The 18894-nt window shown below is 47.3% G+C and overlaps 1 protein-coding gene across 1 annotated transcript in view; it reads left to right on the forward strand.

The window, feature by feature from the left end:
• Window positions 1-18894, forward strand: part of nid1a (nidogen 1a) — a 169720-nt gene that overhangs the window by 81145 nt on the left and 69681 nt on the right. The window contains 2 exon segments of the mRNA XM_038801064.1: window positions 5968-6111; window positions 9070-9198. Coding sequence (XP_038656992.1) covers window positions 5968-6111; window positions 9070-9198 — 273 coding nt within the window.

An 18894-nucleotide genomic window follows, 5' to 3' on the forward strand; every position in this document is an offset into this window, starting at 1 on the left:
TGCAGGGCGATCGGCAGGGGTTTGATTGCCAGAGTGAACAAGAGGGGGGACTGTGGGCATCTGCGCTTCGTACCTCTGTGCAGCTGGGCGTATTCTGAGCTGGTGCTGTTGGTCCAAACGCTCGGCTTGGGGGTGTTGTACAGGAGTTTCATCCACAAGGTGAACCCTATTCCTAAACCACTCTAGTACCTCTATGAGGTACTTCCATTCAACTCTGTCGAAGGCCTTTTCTGTGTCCAGGGAGACGATCACTTCTGGTGTCATTATTACATTAAGCAGCTGCCTAATGTTCTCAGTTAGCTGTCTACCCTTGACAAAGCCTGGCTGGTCATCTGTGACTACCTCTGTTACACAGTTCCCCAGTCTTTTTAGCCAGGATTTTCGCGCCTACATTAAGTGTCGAAATGGGTCACTTCCGGTGACGGCGGGCGGGAGGCAGCTGCGCAATGGAGGGCTCCCGTTTGGGAACGGCATTTTCGGGGCTTTAAGCCCGGTCCCAGGGTCCACGGAGGCGGCAAAAGCAGGGAGAAGGCATAGAGGAGGCACAGTGAAGGAAAATGTCGAGGGTGAGCAAAATAACGGTCGTAAAAAAAAACAGCTAAAGGTCCGTCGGGGAGTGGAAAAGTCACTGCGGGGTCACTAAGGAAAATGGAGGCTGGAGCACCAGGGGAGGCAGCATTGCTTACGGCTGAAGAAATAACTAAGGTAATGGCTGCGGAATTCGAAAGGCAGTTTACAAAGTACATGGAGACAATGAGGAAGGAGATGAGGGAGGTTTTGAGTGTGCTGGTGGAGGAGGCGATTTCCCCGGTGACAACGGCGGTGGCAAGCACAGTGGCGGTGGTGCGGGATCAAGGGGAGGTGCTGAAGGAAGTGGAGGAGACACTATTGCAGCACGGTGATCAACTTATCTCGATGGGGAAGGAGATGCGGAAGGTGCTGGAGATTAACAAGGATCTGCAAGGAAAATTGGAAGACCTGGAAAACGGATCCAGGCGACAGAATTTGAGGATTCTGGGGCTGCCCGAAGGAGTTGAAGGGCCGAGGCTGACTGAGTATTTTGCCACGATGCTGGTGAAACTATTGGGGGAGGGGGAGGATCCCTCCCAATATGAACTGGATCGGGCTCATCGGTCGTGGAGGACTGTACCAACGGGGAGTGAGCCGCCAAGGATAGTGACTCTGTGCTTCAGTAGGTACAGTGTGAAGGAGAAGGTCCTGTGCTGGGCCAAGCAGAAGCGGATGGTGCAATGGGCTGGAGTTGTGTTGCTCGTTATGCTTTCTTTAATTTTGCTCTGTTTTAAATACCTTTGCTCAAGAGTTGCCAGGTATCTTTTTGATACCACCACAAGGTTCAAAACCGAATACTGATCAACGACTCGATACACCAGTTAGTAAGTTTGAAATCAATTCACATTTATTTACACACACAGTCAATTATTACTCATACGCAAACTCTACTCACTAAACTACAACTACTACTAAAAGCCTATACTTGGCTTTGGGTGCCCACTCAGTCAGAGGAACAATGGCCGTTATCCGGTTCTGAGACTGCTGGCTTCGAACCGGTATAGAATAGTAGCTAGGAGCGCCTATCGTGTAACATGCGTTGACCTTAGACTTACTTGGCTGGTGCTTGGCGGGTCTCTCGTCACTGAGAGCCAAGGCCAAGATGAAGATGAAGAAGAAGAGAGCGATCTGTCTTTGGGGACTCTTCTTTATACCCCAAAGGGTTTCGCGCCCTTCTGGGCGGTTCCTGAACTTGGCCCCAATTAATTGGGCCATGTCCCAATCATTTGTATTGATTCTCTCCAATAAAGGGGTCGTTGCTTGATCACTGGGCGGGCCCTAGGTGACCATTGGCTTGCCTTTGTTTTAGTCTCCACTGGCGCCGGGGAGTCTGGCCTGGTACCGATTGCTTAAATGTTTCTCTTTTGTCCCCGGAGATAGCTCATTACTATGCTAATGGCTTATAGTATCAGTTCTGTCTGGGAGTTGCAAGTTCCAATCCACAGGCAAACCTTGCACCTGCTTGTTTTCCTAGTACTGTCCAATTTTCCCTGTACACTTTGCGAGTGTCGATTTTGTAATCGGGACGTGGCCACCCCAGGTGGCTACAGCTGGTATACGTGTATACCAGGACTTTACAGTGGTGCTGGCGAGGAGGCGGGCTGCTTTCAACCGGGTGAAGAGGGCACAGTACATTAGCAAGGTGCAGGCAGCATTGTATACCCAGCAAAGCTTAGGGTGACTTACAAGTACTTTTATTTTGGAATGGCGGAAGCAGAGGAGGAGTTTGCGAAGGCAGAAAAACTGTGGCAGAACTGCCGATGTAACCTCATGACTGTATTTTCTTCTTTTTTGTTTCACTGCGTGTGGGTGTGTGGGATAAAGGAGCCAGTGTTGCATATATTTGGACAAGGGAAGTGATGGGACTTTCACTCGAAGTGAGGGCTCTTTGGGGTGTAGGTGGATATGCGGGGTGTGTGTGCTAAAAGGGGATTTCTGGGCTTTCCTGGGGCCGGGCAAGGGGGAAAGGGACCCGGGCGGGGGCCTCCATGCTGGCCGGTTTAAGCCGGCCAGTGAACGGGAGTGAGGTGGGGGAGGGGCTGCGGCTATCGGAGCCTGGCAGAACAGGGTCCGAGTGGTCTAGCCGGGGTGGAAAGTTGGGGGGAAGGAACTGAGGTTTGGGGAAGGAGTTTTACAAGAGGCAGTGGACAGGAGGAGTTAGAGAGAGAGGGGGGAGGGGGGGGGTGTGTGTTTACAACTCTTGGGTATCATATATGGCACTCTTTCAGAGGTTGGACGGTGTTGAGTGAGTGGGGGTGTGTGTGGGTGGGTGTGTGCGTGTGTTTGTGTGGATATGTGTCGATGCTTTCTTCAATTCGCGGAGTGGTTCTTTTTCTGTGCCTCCACCTTCTTTACAATCCGTTGATCATTTTTTTGCATGGTGAACATTGCTGCTGTCACTGCCACCTGGATTTTGACCCTTAATGGCTCTTTCATTGCGGTCAGTTCCTTATAAGGAATGCCTTTCATCTGTCTCCAGGTTGTTGGGGTGAGGTTGATGCTTGGGTCGTTGACCTCCCTCTCTCTTTGTGGCTGGGCCCCCTTGCCTCGTGGGCTCGCCGGCTCATCCGTCTGCTGCTCGTGACCTTTTCCACCGCTTCTGCCATCCATTCGATCCCTTGCTCCAGTTTGCTGACGTTCTGGGTCTAATCTTTTCTTCTCTCAGTTAAGGTTAAGTTGTTTTTTTCCGGATTTTTGGCACAATTCGCCTAAAAGTGCCTATTTTGTTCTGGTCTGGAGGAGAGCCACCTGATGTGCGTCCACTCAGCGCATCACCATCACCGGAAGTGTAACTGACTCCTTAACTAATAATACAATGTCACCTCCTCTTTTAATCCTTCCTCTGCTTCACCTGACGATTCTATGTCCAGCCTCTCCCTCAACCACTTCTCCATGATGGCTACTATAATCATAATTCCACATGTCAATCCTCACCCTTAACTCATCCGCACTGCCTGTAATGCTCCTTGCATTAAAGTAGAGGCCATCCAGCGTTGCCGTACTCCCTTGAAACTTAATACATCTGTATTCCCTCTGACTTGATTATTTTTCTGTATTATGCTGTGTCCTTATTCTGCCAACAGCCTGTGTCCTCGTCCCCCTGTTGAATTAGTTTGAACTCCTCCCAACAGCACTAGCAAACCTGCCAGCAAGGATGTTAGTCCCTTCTGGTTCTGATGTAGACCATCCCGCTTGTGCAAGTCCCACCTTCCCCAGAAATGGACCCAGTGATCCAAGAATTAAAACCCTCCCTCCTGCGCCAACTCTTAAGCTACACATTAATTTGTCTTTTAATTGTTGAAAACTGGAGTTCATCTATAATTCAAATTTAAACACTTATTCACTTATATTTTCCAGTAACCGGTTTAGCCACATGTTTGATTTGTGAGGTTCCAACGGTGCTGAAATATTTTTAGGCTTTTACCTCCAATATATTTCTTCAACATCAAAGAGCACACTTGAAAGTGATACGCTTTGTTATATTTATTTATTTTCAGTGTGACACATGACCATACACCAGGGGTGGGCAAACTTTTCCGTGCAAGGGCCACATTCAGAAATTCACAATTTTAAAGGGCCGCATAGTATATTAAGTAAAATAATTACTTCACCCGGTTATGATTCTGGGCGCCTCATATAGAACATAGAACAGTACAGCACAAAACAGGCCCTTCGGCCCTCGATGTTGTGCCGAGCAATGATCACCCTACTCAAGTCAACGTATCCACCCTATACCAGTAACCCAACAGCCCCCCCCCCCAATTAACTTTAAAAAAAAATTAAAAATTAAAAAAAAAAAATGACTTGGTGGGCCGCATAAAGACCTTAGGCCCGCGGGCCGTAGTTTTGCCCACCCCTGCCATACACCAACTCTGGTAAATAAAATACTCGATACATCTTGTACCACCGTATTGTTTCCCTGACTTCAGAAAGCAAGAGAACAGACACAACTCATTGTTCAGGCTGGCAATTATGGACAAGGTTTATTAAACAAGTCAGTAAGCCAAAGAGAGATCAGAATAAAATAAATTTTAAATAGATCACAAGCTGCCACAAACAGTGCTGGGATAAGGGTCTGCTTTAACAATGTTGGTTGAGAGATCAATATTCATCAGGGCGGTCGGAGAGATCATCTTTGCTCTTCCAATATTACCATGGGGTCTTTTGCATCCACTCTGTGCCTCAGTGCAACGTGTAATCCGAAGGACGACACCGCTGACAGTGCAGTAATCCCTTCGTCCTGGCTAGATTTTGTGTTCAAATCCCTGGCATGGAGTTTGAACCCATGACCTTTCAAGTCGAGGTGAGAGTTCTACCACAAATTGTGTGCAAGATGATCTTCTGCAAGAAGCCCTGCAGTGCAGGATGTCTGTCATTGAGCTGGCAAATTGGTTCACGTTCTTGACCCCAAGTCATGGTGCCACTTTTGCTTCGACATGACCTCGACACTTTTTTTTTAATTGAAGTGCAGTGCAACCTCCGACAATCCCTGCTTTTTTTCCCTTTGGTTCTAAATTTGGAAACCGAACATTAATTTGGTCAGCAACTTTGAAGAACTGCAAGGAGACTCTCAGTTTGTATTCTAGAGTCAGGAATCTCGGCATAATTTGCATTATAGCACAATGTTTTCATTGAAATGTTCGATTGAATAAAGACATCGCTGTGCTCCTCCACTTTAACTTCTTGAACTTCACGATTTTAATCGCCCGACTGTTACCAGCCATGTCTTCAACCCAAAGGTCTGGAATTCCCTCGCTCTACTCCTTTAAGTCACAATTTAAAATGCACTGCTTTGACCAAACCTTTGTTTATTTGTCTTAATATTTTGGTGGCATAGAGTCAGATTGTGTTTGATAATGTTTTGTGAAATGCAATGGGATGTTTTACTACATTAAAGGCGATTATATAAATGCAGATTGTTGTTGACTGGAAGAACAGAGTGAATGATGGGTTAAGTTACATACATTGCCGTGAAAGTATAATAAATTTAAAAATCTGTCGGAAATATTGTTAACCTGTGCGAATTGTTCAGCTTAAGTGAAATAAGCAACACCATGATACATGTTATTCTTTTGTTTTATAAATTTAGACCCAATTCATTTTTCCATTAAGGGGCAATTTAGCGTGGCCAATCCACCTACCCTGCACATCTTTGTGTTGTGCGGCAAAACCCATGCAAACACTGGGAGAATGTACAAAGTCCACATGGACAGTGACCCAGAGCCGGGATCAAACCTGGGACCTCGGTGCCGTGAGGCAGCAATGCTAACCACTGTGCCACCGTACTGCCCCATATACATGTTATTCTTTTCTGTGGAACAGGCAGTAGAGGCTGGAATGGTGTTGTATGTGGGGCGCTAATTTGAATCAAAATTCTAATTCTCTTCTACTTTCCAGATGATTCAAGTTCGGCGAACCAAAACCCGTGCTACACTGGGACCCATGGATGTGACACTAACGCTGCGTGCCGCCCAGAGCAGGGGAATCGGTTCACTTGTGAATGTTCCGCTGGCTTTTACGGCGATGGCCAGACCTGCTATGGTAGGAAAGCAGCTAGTAAAACGGGCAATAATCTGTTTTAAAATGAAGCCTTTAGCTCATCACTGAAGTTGGATAGAACCAGAATTGATGTCATGTTGGGAGTCAAACCAAACGTTGGTTATTTTGCATCGGATTTACACCACAAAGCCCACTTGACCCAACTGGTCTTTGCCAGTGTTTGATGTTCGTGAGCCTCCTCCCACCCTACTTCATCTCGCCCTATTACCACATCCTTCTATTTCTTTCTCCCTAATGTGCATATCTAATTTTCCTTTAAAGACATCTCTACTTTTCAGTTTAACTCTTTCTACTTGTGGTAGTGAGTTTCTGAACAGACTGGTCCAGGGGTATTGCTTCCCCTGTCTGGAGGGTCTGGAGAACAAGGTCACGGTCTCGGGATATTGGGTAGAACATTTAGGACTGAGATGAGGAGAAATTTCTTCACTCGGAGGATGGTGAACCCTTTGGAATTCTCTACCATGGAAGGTTGTGAGGCCCTGTCACTGAATATATTGAAGAAGGAAATAGATAGATTCTAAAGACTCAAAAGGTGTCCAAGGGTATGGAGAGAGAGCTGGAGTATGGCATTGAGGTAAAGGATTAGCCATGATCCTGTTGAATGGCGGAGCAGGCTCTTGAGGGCCAAATGACCAACTCCAGCTCCTGTTTTTTGTTTCTTGTACCTACCAACCCCTGGGCAAATCATCGCAGTCTTCCTTCTAATTTCTATTTGGTATTGTCCACTGAAATTCATGTCCCCTTCTGGGATCTCTTGGAATCATTGGTTGGTTACAGCACAGAAGAAGGCCATTAAACCTGTAATGCCTGCACCAGCTCTTGGAAGGAGCAATTCACCTAGAGTCAATGTCCCGCCTTTTTTCCTGTACCATTTTGCATTCTTCCTTTTTAGGTAATAATCCAATTTCCTCTAGCATGATTTGATTGAATCAGTGTCCAACAGGTGAGCCTCCATGCTGTGAGAGAGGTTTGCAAGCAGGAGCAGTCACACAGGAGCTGTAAACCTTAAAGTACCTAAACCAAGAACTTCTGTGAATAGTTTGAGAACCTGCAATCCATGCGGCAATGAATAAAGAGTGCTACAAGTCCAATAGACCAAAAGATGTTCAGCTGCCACCTCAACATTTAGTTAGCCATAGAGTGGTAAGAATGTACCACAAGGAAAGGCTAGGTAAGTCCATAAGGGCAAGAAGATGGAGAATACAGCCGAGATGGGAATAGGCCTGTTTGAGGACCCCCCTCCCCCAAACAGGTAATTGGGGTGAGGGTGTTTTGGGGGCAGCATTGGGGGATCAAGAGATTGTTGGGAGGAGGGGAGCTCCACATTGTAGGAAATGAAGGTTGAGTGCTGCCTCAGTGGGGCCTTCCCACCAAATTCCTCCCAAAATAACAGAGTCTCATTCGATAAATGTATTTGCTCCTCGTGGTACATTCTTACCACTCAATGGCCAAATAAGTGTTGAAGAGACAGCTGAACACCTTTGTTTGAAACATTAACACTGCCGTGGGGAAGTTGGGTAGAATGGCCTGTTTCTGTGTTGTCTGTTCAATGTAATGCATTGGTAGAACTCCTGCACTCTTGTAGCTCACTTGTTTTGTATTGAGGTCTGGAGAGCGATTTAATGTTTTTTATAAAAAAGGTCCAAGAACGACCATGCTATCGAATGGGACTCTGGAGGATTTTGGTGGGAAGGCCTGACTGAGGCAGCACTTAGGAGCTCCCAACAGCCCAACAATCTCTTGATCTCCCAATGCTGCCCCGAAACACCCCTACATCGACTTGCCTGTTGCGGAGTCCTCGACCCCCCCTCCTCCCTCTCACCCCACCTCCAGGGCAGTGCATCCCTGGCATGGGCAAAATGCCATCTTTAAAAAAAAAAATTTAGAGTATCCAATTAATTTTTTTCCAATTAAGGGGCAATTTAGCATGGCCAATCCACCTACCCTGCACATCTTTGGGTTGTGGGGGTGAAACCCACGCAAACACGGGGAGAATGTGCAAACTCCACACGGACAGTGACCCAGAGCCGGGATCGAACCTGGGACCTCAGCGCCGTGAGGCAACAGGGCTAACCCACTGCGCCACCGTGCTGCCCCGCAAAATGCCATCTTGACACCATGTCACTGCAAGCCTGACACTGGCAGGCCTCTGCCAGATGGCAGCATCAAGGTGTCTGGGTGGCAACAGCAGTGCCAGGGTGCTATCCTGCCCCGAGGCTGACCACCCAGGGGCCTCCGATCGCTTGGGAGACCCCCCAGTTCCTTATAACCTCCACCTTGTAACCCATAACCTTACCTAACCTTTTGGACACTAAGAGGCAATTTAGCATGACCAATCTACCTAACTTGCACATCTTTGGACTGTGTGAGGAAACTGGATCCCCGGAGGAAACCCACACAGACACGGGGTGCACAAGCAAACTCCACACAGTCACCCAAGGTTGTAATTGAACCCAGATCCCTGACGCTGTGAGGCAGCAGTCCTAACCTCTGCCACCCGTCTCCTGACCTCTTGCTCAACCCCAACTTTAATCGCACCACCAATGACTAAACTTTCAGCCGTCTTGGCCATAAGTTTAAGAATCCTTCACTAAGTCCCCTCTCTTTCCTTTAAGACGCTCTTTAAAATCTCCAAAGACCTGTCTGTCCGATTATCATCTTATGTGGCCCAGTGTCAAATTTTACGTGATAATCAATCCTAAGAAGTGCCTTAGAATATCTTACTTTTAAAAACAAATGTACTGTAAAAACAGAAGTTGGTGCTGTAGGAGAGCTCGCAAATCAAGACTCTTAAGTTTTAAGTAAGGCAAGAAATAAATTGACTGTAGTGAATGGGCCTGAACTATCAAAGCACAAAAATGTTTATTTGTGAATTATTTCTCAGCTAAAAATGAACTATTGGTTCTCGCTGGATAAAGTTCCTTTGCTGTTACTCTACAGATCTCGATGAATGCAGAGACAATCCTTCCATTTGTGGAAATTACGCTGTCTGCAACAATCAGCCAGGAACTTTCCGATGTGAATGTTTCGCAGGTTATCAGTTTGCAGAGGATGGCCGAACCTGTGTGGGTGAGTTCTGCTTGTTTAGTACAATGTCTGTCTTGTATTTACAGTGTTTCTGTTGCTTTTGGGAAAGATTTGGGATTTTAAAAAAATTATGCAGTGGACATTTCAATTGTAAATGAGGCATTAAAAACCTAAAATTGTACAGCACACAAGATGGCTAGTTGGCTCGTCATGACTGTGTGGCTCTTTGAACGAGCTATTCAATTAATCCCACTCTGCTTATTTGCCACAGCACTGCATTTTTTTGCTTTTTCAAGTATTTATCCAATTTCCTTTTGAAATGTATTATTGAATCTGGTAATTTCAGGCAGTGACATGGCAATGACATTCCAGATCATAAACAACTTTTAAAAAATAAATTCAGAGTACCAAATTATTTTTTTTCCCAATTAAGGGGCAGTTTAGCGTGACCGATCCACCTAACCTGCACATCTTTGGGTTGTTGGGGGGGAGCCCCCACAGACACGGAGAGAATATGAAAACTCCACACGGACAGTGACTCAGGGCCGGGATTCGAACCCGGGTCCTCAGCGCTGTAGTCCCAGTGCTAACCACTGCGCCACGTGCTGCCCTTCCAGATCATAAAAAAAATCTCTGCATCTCCCCTCTGAAGCTTTCGCAGTTACCTGAAATCTCTGTCCTCTGCTTCCTGAGCTTCTTGCAACTGAGGTTTTATCTATATGCACTCTAGCAAAAGCCTTGTTGGTTGGGTCTTGATTCTGCTCCCTGTAACTTTACAAAATTGTGAGAGTTCTCTCTATTCACTGAATGAAAAACCTAATTTACAAACTTAATGACAGCATGACTGATCTATCCTTCCATTCCATGATAATGCTGGAACACATGGCTCAGTATTGCTAAAAGACCCTTCAACCGTCTCTCCCTTTTCATAAATTCTTGCTGTCTTATTAAATCCTTTCCGTCTCCAGCAATGCATTTAATCTTCCATATTCTTCCCTGATTACTTTTGGTCCTTTGCTCTATTGATCTTTGATTGACCAGTTGTACTTGTTCCTAATTTAGGAGTTTTCATTATTGAGAGTTGTGTATTGCACTGAGAAAAGATTAACCTGTGGACTCTCAGCAGGCAGCCATTGTTGAACTAACTATTTACCCCTCCCCAGCAAAGAGGGCTGCAGAGAGAGCAATATTATAACATGCTCATATCTTGCAATATACCACTTTACCTGTATATAAATTCTCAGAATACCACATGACTAAATCGACCGTAACATTCTCTGAATATTTGACAAGTGGGGTTGCATGATTGTTTTTGCTGTAATCAAAACAAATATATGACCCATATTACAGGTTGAAAAAAATGTTGGCGTAACATTGTGTTTAACAAAAATATGGAGCTCGATCTGTAACGGCCGCGCTGCGCCTGACTTGGGACGCAGCGTGGCAGGTAAATCTCGCGATCTGGATCCTGTCCACAATAGGCAGAGCCTAAATTTGAAAATTCAAGTGTGCAATCAGGCTCATTTAAATATGCTCTTTCCGGAATTATCCAAGGCGAGATCTATCCCCCGTGCCTTGGAGACCCCGACGGAGCTCCGTTTAGCACTGGTCTCCACCAACATGGACCAGACGGAAAGACACTGGGGCAGGGTCTCCCAGGCGATTGGAGGCCCCCAAGTGGTGGCATCTGGGCAGGATGGTGCACTTGCACTGCTGATGCCACCCTGGCAGTGCCCAGCCAGAACTGTCTGGGTGACATTTTGCCCAAGCTTGGAATCGGGCTCGGGGGTGCTCTGCCCTTATGAGGTGGGGTGCAGGGGCTTGATGACCTTGTTGTAGGCATGTTGAAGCATTGAGGTGGGCGGAAGAGTCTGGAGGCCGCAGTGTGGAGTCTACAGAAATAGTGCCCCGATCTCTTCCTTCACTGCCGCGCAGTGTTCCTTAGTGCATGAATTGGGATTAAGTGCGGCCTCGATGGGGCGTTCTTCGCTGAGGCCCAGAAATTAAGCAGAATTCCATTTAATAGCGGGGTCGTTCTCCGAGCTGCCAATGCTGGGAATGATCCGACTAACTGTTCTCGACACAGGACTCTGTTTTATTTCTGATAAATCATGCCCACTCTTTCACAAGAAATAATAAAAAGAACAACTTTTTCCTTCTTCCTCCCTACATACTCCCTATTACCTACCTGGCTTCTTTCGTTCTCTCTTTGTAGGGTATCACCTCCCATTTTTGTTAGTTTGTTTCTGCACTCGCCACATCTCTGACTCTGCCTTATCTGAAATTTGATTGCCAGCTTCACTTAGTGGTTCTGACTTTGACATTGATTGATTTGTCTTAATCAGGCTCACTTTGCTGTGGTGGATTCTATAATTCCAATAAACTCAGCTTCTTTTTCACCACTGTGGAGGAATTTGGAATATGGGAGGTTTCTCATTTGCCTGATTTCCCTGTTCAAGCAAATAATCCACATGATACTGACACTGCCTCCATTCTTTACTTGATATGTTAATATACATAGTCCCTCTACAACAACTCCAGTCACATACTTCTTATCACCTCTGTAGTTTTTCACCATGACCTTCTGATCAGCACAGAACTCTATAAATTTTGTGCCTCGTATATCCTAACTCGTCCTCACTTTGTCTGTTTTTCTTTGTTACTGACGTCAGGCTTAAGCAAACTAAACCTTATTTTAGGACCGTGTTAACAAAGTAACTTGTAAGGTGAGTAACCTGTTATAGACTGTGGGATTATCTTGTATCGAAGAGAAACATGGGAAATACTGCCCAGCTTGTCACCATGAACAAATATTGCTGCAAATGCCTCTTCACAATCAATAGTTGTTTCTGCAGCATCATTCCATATGGGATGTTATGATTTTGACTCCATTCTTTTCTGATGTAAACTGTGGACCATTATCTTCTGTAAATTGAGGACCATTATCTGACACCAACACTTCTGGCAAAGTTGCAAAACAACTTTGTAAAACCCCAGTATTTGTGGTAGTTGTGGTAAAGGGCATAGACTCCATATTTACCACTTGCTGTAACTCTCAAACAAAACAAGATACTCTTTCCCTTTCACTTCAAAGAAGTCGACGTGTGCCCATTTCCCATTATTTTCTTACGATTAACCATGGAATGAAAGGAACCTCGGTTGGATCATTTCTCATTCTGAGACGCACTTCACAACTTTTAACCAGCTCGAGTCCCACATCCTGCACTAACGATGCCAAAAATTGTTCTTTGCTACTGTTTTCCGATGGACTGCCCAGGCACTCTTGGTGAAGTTGCTCTAACAATCTGTCACCTACAGGAAACATCTTTTGATCTATAGTCTGTTTATTTCTACACGAGATACTCCTGTAATTTATCATCCGCACTCTCTGTTAAACCAGCCATTTATGACATAATTGAGCACTTTACTGAGCATCACATCCTTGTGAGTTTCTTCACCAGTTTCTCTGGCAGACATTGGCATGCCACCTGTGTATGTAAAGTCATTCACAGTTAGCTGAGGGGATAGAAATTAATCCCATTCCATGGGAAATCTCAAAAGAACATTGAGCATTCGTAGAGTGCTCTGATTTACAGTTTTTAATCTTGCACTGATAGGTCATCAAAACCGATGCCTATCTCTGAAGTTGGCTGCTGCTTGGGATGATACTCCCTTTTGTTACACGAATTTGATCATAAGGGCTGGGTGGTCAGTTGAGAACATTAACTTCCTATCATGCAAGTTATATTTTCAGACATGTCTTTTATGTGCTATTTTTCTTGCCCTCTGAGTACAAATCTTGATTCTCCTGTTCGGTTAAATCAACTTCAATTTCCTTATATATCATATGTACATTTGAGGATTTTCCAGTACAAGCTTTAGATCTACTACCACCGTAACCTAGTGAATAGCTGTTACCTGAAGCTTTGCTCAGAATGTGTCCTTTACTCCTGCATGTCATCTGGATATGACAGATTTCATACAGGCATAACACTTTGACTGAAAATGGGGGCATTAAATGGTTGGTGATCAACTTGATAATAGTGGCACCTAAATTTCCAACTCCGTCTCACTGAAATCTGGTGGAGCTCCCTTACCAGCTCGGAAAAATAACTCGCTTGCAATCTGCAACCATCTCTTTTGGCCATTCCCATGGCTTGGCCTCATCACAAGTCTCTTTCCACATCAGCTTATTGACTTTGCTCAAAAGCTTGGCCTAGACTTTATTGTTCTTAGATCTCCAACGCAAGTGTCTCTTGAGATTAGCTTCTAAGTTTGTGCCATACCCACAGTGATGAGAGTTTAAATCAAAAATGTGATCTGCAAGTCTCACTTGGCAACTGCTTCCTTTCACATAATGCAACCCACCGTGCAATCTCATTCTTAGTCATGCCATGATATGACTTCAGAATAGTCCATTATACTGTGGTCTCTTGGGCAACATTGTTTGGACGCCACCTCAAAAGCATCTGACCTCATCGTGATGAAGAAAACATTTGCTTTATCCTCATCTCCTGCATTATTCACTTTCGTCCACATGTTTAACCTTCACTAGTAATTGCTCCAGTCCCCTTTGTCCAGGTAGAATTCCCCTATTGCCCCAAAATGCTTTTGGTGCCATTTTGTTCAGTTGTGCACTGTGCACCATGCAGATATGAAACAATCTTTCAAATCACTCAAAATCAACTTTAGAAATCTGTTAATTGATATATGGAGGAAGCAATAGAATGCTACTTCTCTGATGCTGAATTCTTGGAACTAATATAGAGTTGGTTATCACTTCTGCTCCTATTGAGGCGGCTTAGCAAGGTCTTCTGGAACAGCCAAAGAGACAGAGTGGGGAGTACACTACAGGATGGACACAGATTCAAGGCCATTATGGCTGGGAGGCAGTGTTTGCAAGCCTTTGGGTCCAGAGCATCTGTTGATACAATATCCAAGGCACCCAAAAGTAAGCAGGGTGTGCAGTAACTGTCCTTCATACACAGTCATGTGCAAAGCTTGTGGACTTAATAATAATCTTTATTAGCGTCACAAGTAGGCTTACATTAACACTGCAATAAACTTACTGTGAAAAGCCCCTAGTCGCCATACTCCGGCACCTGTTCAGGTACACTGAGGGAGAATGCAGAATGTCCAATTCACCTAACAACTCGGACATGTGGGAGGAAACCGGAGCACCTGGAGGCAACCCACACAGACAAGGAGGGCAAACGTTCAGACTCAGCACAGACAGTGACCCAATCTGGGAATCGAACTTAGGACCCAGGCGCTGTGAAGCAACTGTGCTAATTAGAGGGCAGTGTACCAAACTTTGCAGGTCTGTGGTGGAACTGATGAAGTGTGTTAGGCCTTTGTAGCATATTCTATTGGATATACCAATCTCATTCAATACGTTCTCAGATTTGTCGGGATCCCTGGATGTCTTGGACCAATCCTCTATAATGACCTGGCACAGAGCTCCGAGCATGGGGTCTTTGGAGGCCCCCCTCTGAAGTTCCTGTCTCTTGTTATGACCAAAGCACGAGGTTTATGTTGTGGACAACCTTCGGGTTTGTGTCTTCATGAACGTGGATGTTGAGTGGTATGTATCGTGCCTTTTTAGCACTTGAAATGTCAGATTGCCATCGTTGTCTGAAAATCTGTTTGGTTGACTCGTGAGAATCACACTGCCAAGCTATCATCTCACCAAGTTATCTTTGATCACAGACTAGTTGTATCAGAAAAATTAGGGGAGGCAATGGGGTAGTGGTATTGTCACAGAATTGGAATCCAGAGACCCAGAGGCAAAACTCTGGGAACCTGGGTTTGAATCCCGTCACAGCAGATGGTTTAATTTGAATGTACACCAATGAAAATAAAATCTGGAATTAAAAAGTCTATTGATGACCATTCAACCAATGCTTTTTTTTTATTAAGGGGCAATTTAGCGTGGCCAATCCACCTACTCTGCACATTTTTGGGTTGTGGGGGCGAAACCCACGCAGACACGGGGAGATTGTGCAAACTCCACACGGGCAGTGACCCAGAGCCGGGATCGAACCTGGGACCTCAGCGGCGTGAGGCGGTTGTGCTAACCACTGCCCCACTGTGCTGCCCTCCATTCAACCAATGCTGATTGTTGTCAGTATCTGGTTCACCAATGTCCTTTCGGGATCTTTACCTGATCTAGCCTACGTGTGACTTCAGACCCACCGCAATGTGGTTGATTCTTAATTGCCACTCAGTTCAAGGGCAATTTTGGTTGGGCAATAATTGCTCGTCTAGCCAGCGATGCCCATATCCCATGAATTAACAAAGAAAAATGAGGCAGGGCGGCTGCAGGGCGAAGAGCTCCCGCCGGTGGCCACGAGTTGCGGCCTTTTCGGGGATTTCCCGAACATTTTAACCCCCCCCCCCCCCCCCCCGGCGACTATAGTCGGCCTTTGGGGACATCGGGAGCAGCCAGCGGGGCTGGTTTAAAAACCGGTGAAGAACCTCGCGCGGGTGTTGGGCGGCGGGGGCTGAGGCGCTGGACTCAGCGCGGCGTCAGGGCCAGAGCAGCGGAGGCGGAGCTACGAGGAGGCCGAGGAGGGAGGCCCGAGTCCAGGACACCATGTAAGTGGGGTGTCCCACATCGGATGGCTCCCACCTAGGAGGGAAGAAAGAAGGCTGGGACCTGGTCCCAGGGGAGTTCTGGATGAGTACAGAGGAGAAAGAAATTTAAAGAAGTTTGGTGAAGTTTTTTTTTTCCTCCTTTTTTTAAAAAAAGAATAATTCAGATTGATGAAGGACAGAAGGGTGGAGGGAGAGAGAGGAGAAGAGAAAGAAAGGATGCGAAGAGCAGCGTCGAAGAAAGGAGGAAACGCGGGGTCGCCGCTGAAGGAGAAGACGAATAAAAGTGGTGATAGGATGGCGCAAGCCAAACTGCAAAGCGAGGCGCTGATGGGCGCTCTGTGTTGCGACGGTTAAATGTTATGTTAGTGAATTGTATGGGTTGGATTGTTGGGTTTGGTTTTTTTTTCTCTGGGACTGGGTGGAAGGGGATGATATTTCTTGGCGGGGGGGAGCCACCCGCGCTAGCTAATTAAAGTGAGCTAGTGAACGGAGGTGAGAGGAGGGCTGCGGACATTGGAGCCTGGATAGCAGGTGGCAATGGGCCTACGAGGCGAGCGAGAAGGGGGGAGGAAGGGTTGGATGTTGGGGGATGTTTTTTCAGGGGGAAAGGTGGAGGGGGGGGGGGGGAAGGGGGTTCGATGTTAACAATGGACAGGCGCAGGTCAGGCTTATGGGGCAGGGCCCGGTGGTATGTTGATGGTGGATAAGAAAGTGGGGGGGAGGGGGCGAGAGACCCCCAGTAAGGATAGTCACGTGGAATGTGAGAGGGCGAGGAGGTCCGGTCAAGGGTGCTTGCGCATCTTAAGTCTGAAAACCGATGTGGCAATGCTGCAGGAGACTCACTTGAGGGTGAAGGACCAGGTGAGACTTAAAAAGGGTTGGGTTAGCCAAGTGTTTCACTCTGGATTTGATGGAAGGGCTGGAGTTGGTCAGCAAAAGGGTACGCTTCCAGATGGAGAAGGTGGTGGCAGATCTGGGGGTAGATATGTGATTGTGGCCGGGGCGCTGGACGGGAGATTAGTGGCGCTGGTAAGTGTATGCGGTCCCAACTGGGACGATGTGGGATTTGCGAGGAAGGTGTTTGGGGCCATTCCTGACTTGGACACACACGAGCTGATTGTGGGGGGGGACTCGAACCTGGTGCAGGAGCCACGGTTGGACAGATCACGGCCGCGCTCGCTGGTCCCATCGGGGGAGGGGGGGGGAAGAGGGCAAACGCGCTAGCTGGGCTAATGGTGGAAATGGGAGGGGTGGACCCTTGGAGGTTCCTGCACCCAGGGGAACGGGAGTACTCGTTTTTCTCAGCAGTCCATAGGGTATACTCGCGGATTGACTGAGACGAGCGAGGGGTGCAGTTTATGAACATGGAGACAAGGCAGGTTAGCAGTATGTTAACAGGTCAGCTCCGGAGGGAGGCAGCAGCAAGGGAAATTCTTCAGGTAAGGGATGGGGCCGGGACGTTGGTGGTGGCTCCGGAGCTGATTAACAACGTTTTTGAGGAATTCTACGAGAGGTTGTACAGGTCAGAGCCACCTGGGGGAGACCGTGAGATGCAGGAATTTCTAGATGGGTTGGAGTACCCGAGGCTAGGGGAGGGAGACAGGGCTACATTAGAAGGAGCAATACTGGAGCAGGAGATAAAGGATGCGATTGGGAGGATGCAGTCGGGCAAGGTGGCAGGGCCGGATGGGTTTCAAGTGAAATATTATAAAAAATTCAAGGATAAGCTGGCACCCCTGATGGTGGGGATGTTTGAAGAGGCGATAGGGAAGGGAGTGCTGCCACAAACCTTGGGGTAAGCATCGATTTCACTGTTATGCTAAAAAAAAGATAAGGATCCGACGGAATGTGGGTCGTATAGGCCCATATCACTTCTTAATGTGGACGCTAAGATATTGGTGAAGGTACTGGAGGGTAGGCTGGAGGGGTGCCTCCCGAAGATGATAGGTGAGGATCAGACAGGGTTCGTGAAAGGGAGGCAGCTGTTTTGTCGTTATGGCACCGGCGGAAGGGAAGGCAACAGAGGTGGTTGTGGCATTGGACGCCGAGAAGGCGTTTGATCGAGTAGAATGGGGTACCTGATGGCAGTGCTGGAGCAGTTTGGGATTGGACCAAGATTTGTGAACTGGGTAAAGTTATTATATAAGGAGCCGAAGGCGAGTGTCCGCACGAACAATATCAGTTCGAGATACTTCTCTCTCCACCGTGGGACGAGGCAGGGATGTCCTATGTCCCCCCTGCTGTTTGCGCTTGCGATTGAGTCGTTGGCCATCGCATTAAGAAGTTCGGGAGCATGGAAAGGAATAGCTGGGGGGGGGGGGGGGGGGGGGGGGGGGGGGGGGGGGGGGGAATAGAGTATAGGGTGTCCTTGTTGCCGACGACTTGCTGGTGTATGTGTTGGAGCGGAGTGCGTCCATAGGAGGAATATTGGAGTTGCTGCAGGTATTTTGGTCTTTCTCTGGGTACAAGCTGAACTTGGACAAGAGTGAGTACTTTGTGGTGTCTCGGCTGGGGGTGGGGGCAGGGGTGGGGGGGCTGCCATTCCGTAGGGCAGGGACCCACTTTAGGTATTTGGGGGTGCAGGTTGCCCGGGAGTGGGGAAGGCTTCGCAGATACAACATCACTAGTTTGGTGGGAGAGTGAAAGCCGACCTGGCGAGGTGGGATGGTCTCCCTATGTCACTGGCGGGTCGGGTGCAGGCGGTTAAAATGAATGTGTTGCCGCGATTTCTGCTTATTTTTCAATGCCTACCGATTTTCCTGCCAAAGTCTTTTTTCAGGAAGATTGAGGGTAGGATTACCTCGTTTACATGGGGAGGGAAGGTGGCCAGAGTGAAGAAGGTGCTGCTACAGAGGGGAAGGCAGGCAGGGGGTTTGGGTCTCCCGAATCTGATGTACTACTACTAGGCGGTGAATGTGGAGAAGGTGCGGAGCTGGGTCAGAGGGGTTGATTCCCAGTGGGTCAGAATGGAGGAGAGTTTGTGCAGGGGGTCGGGGCTGAAGGCACTAGCAACTGCCCCTCTCCCGATAGCTCCGGGAAAATACTCAGGGAGTCCGGTAGTAATAGCTTCATTGAAAATCTGGAGGCAGTTTCGCCAACACTTCGGGTTGGGGGCAGGGTCGAGGGAAATGCCGATCCGGG

This window comes from Scyliorhinus canicula, chromosome 6 (assembly GCF_902713615.1).
Source record: "Scyliorhinus canicula chromosome 6, sScyCan1.1, whole genome shotgun sequence".
NCBI classification, from domain to species: domain Eukaryota; kingdom Metazoa; phylum Chordata; class Chondrichthyes; order Carcharhiniformes; family Scyliorhinidae; genus Scyliorhinus; species Scyliorhinus canicula.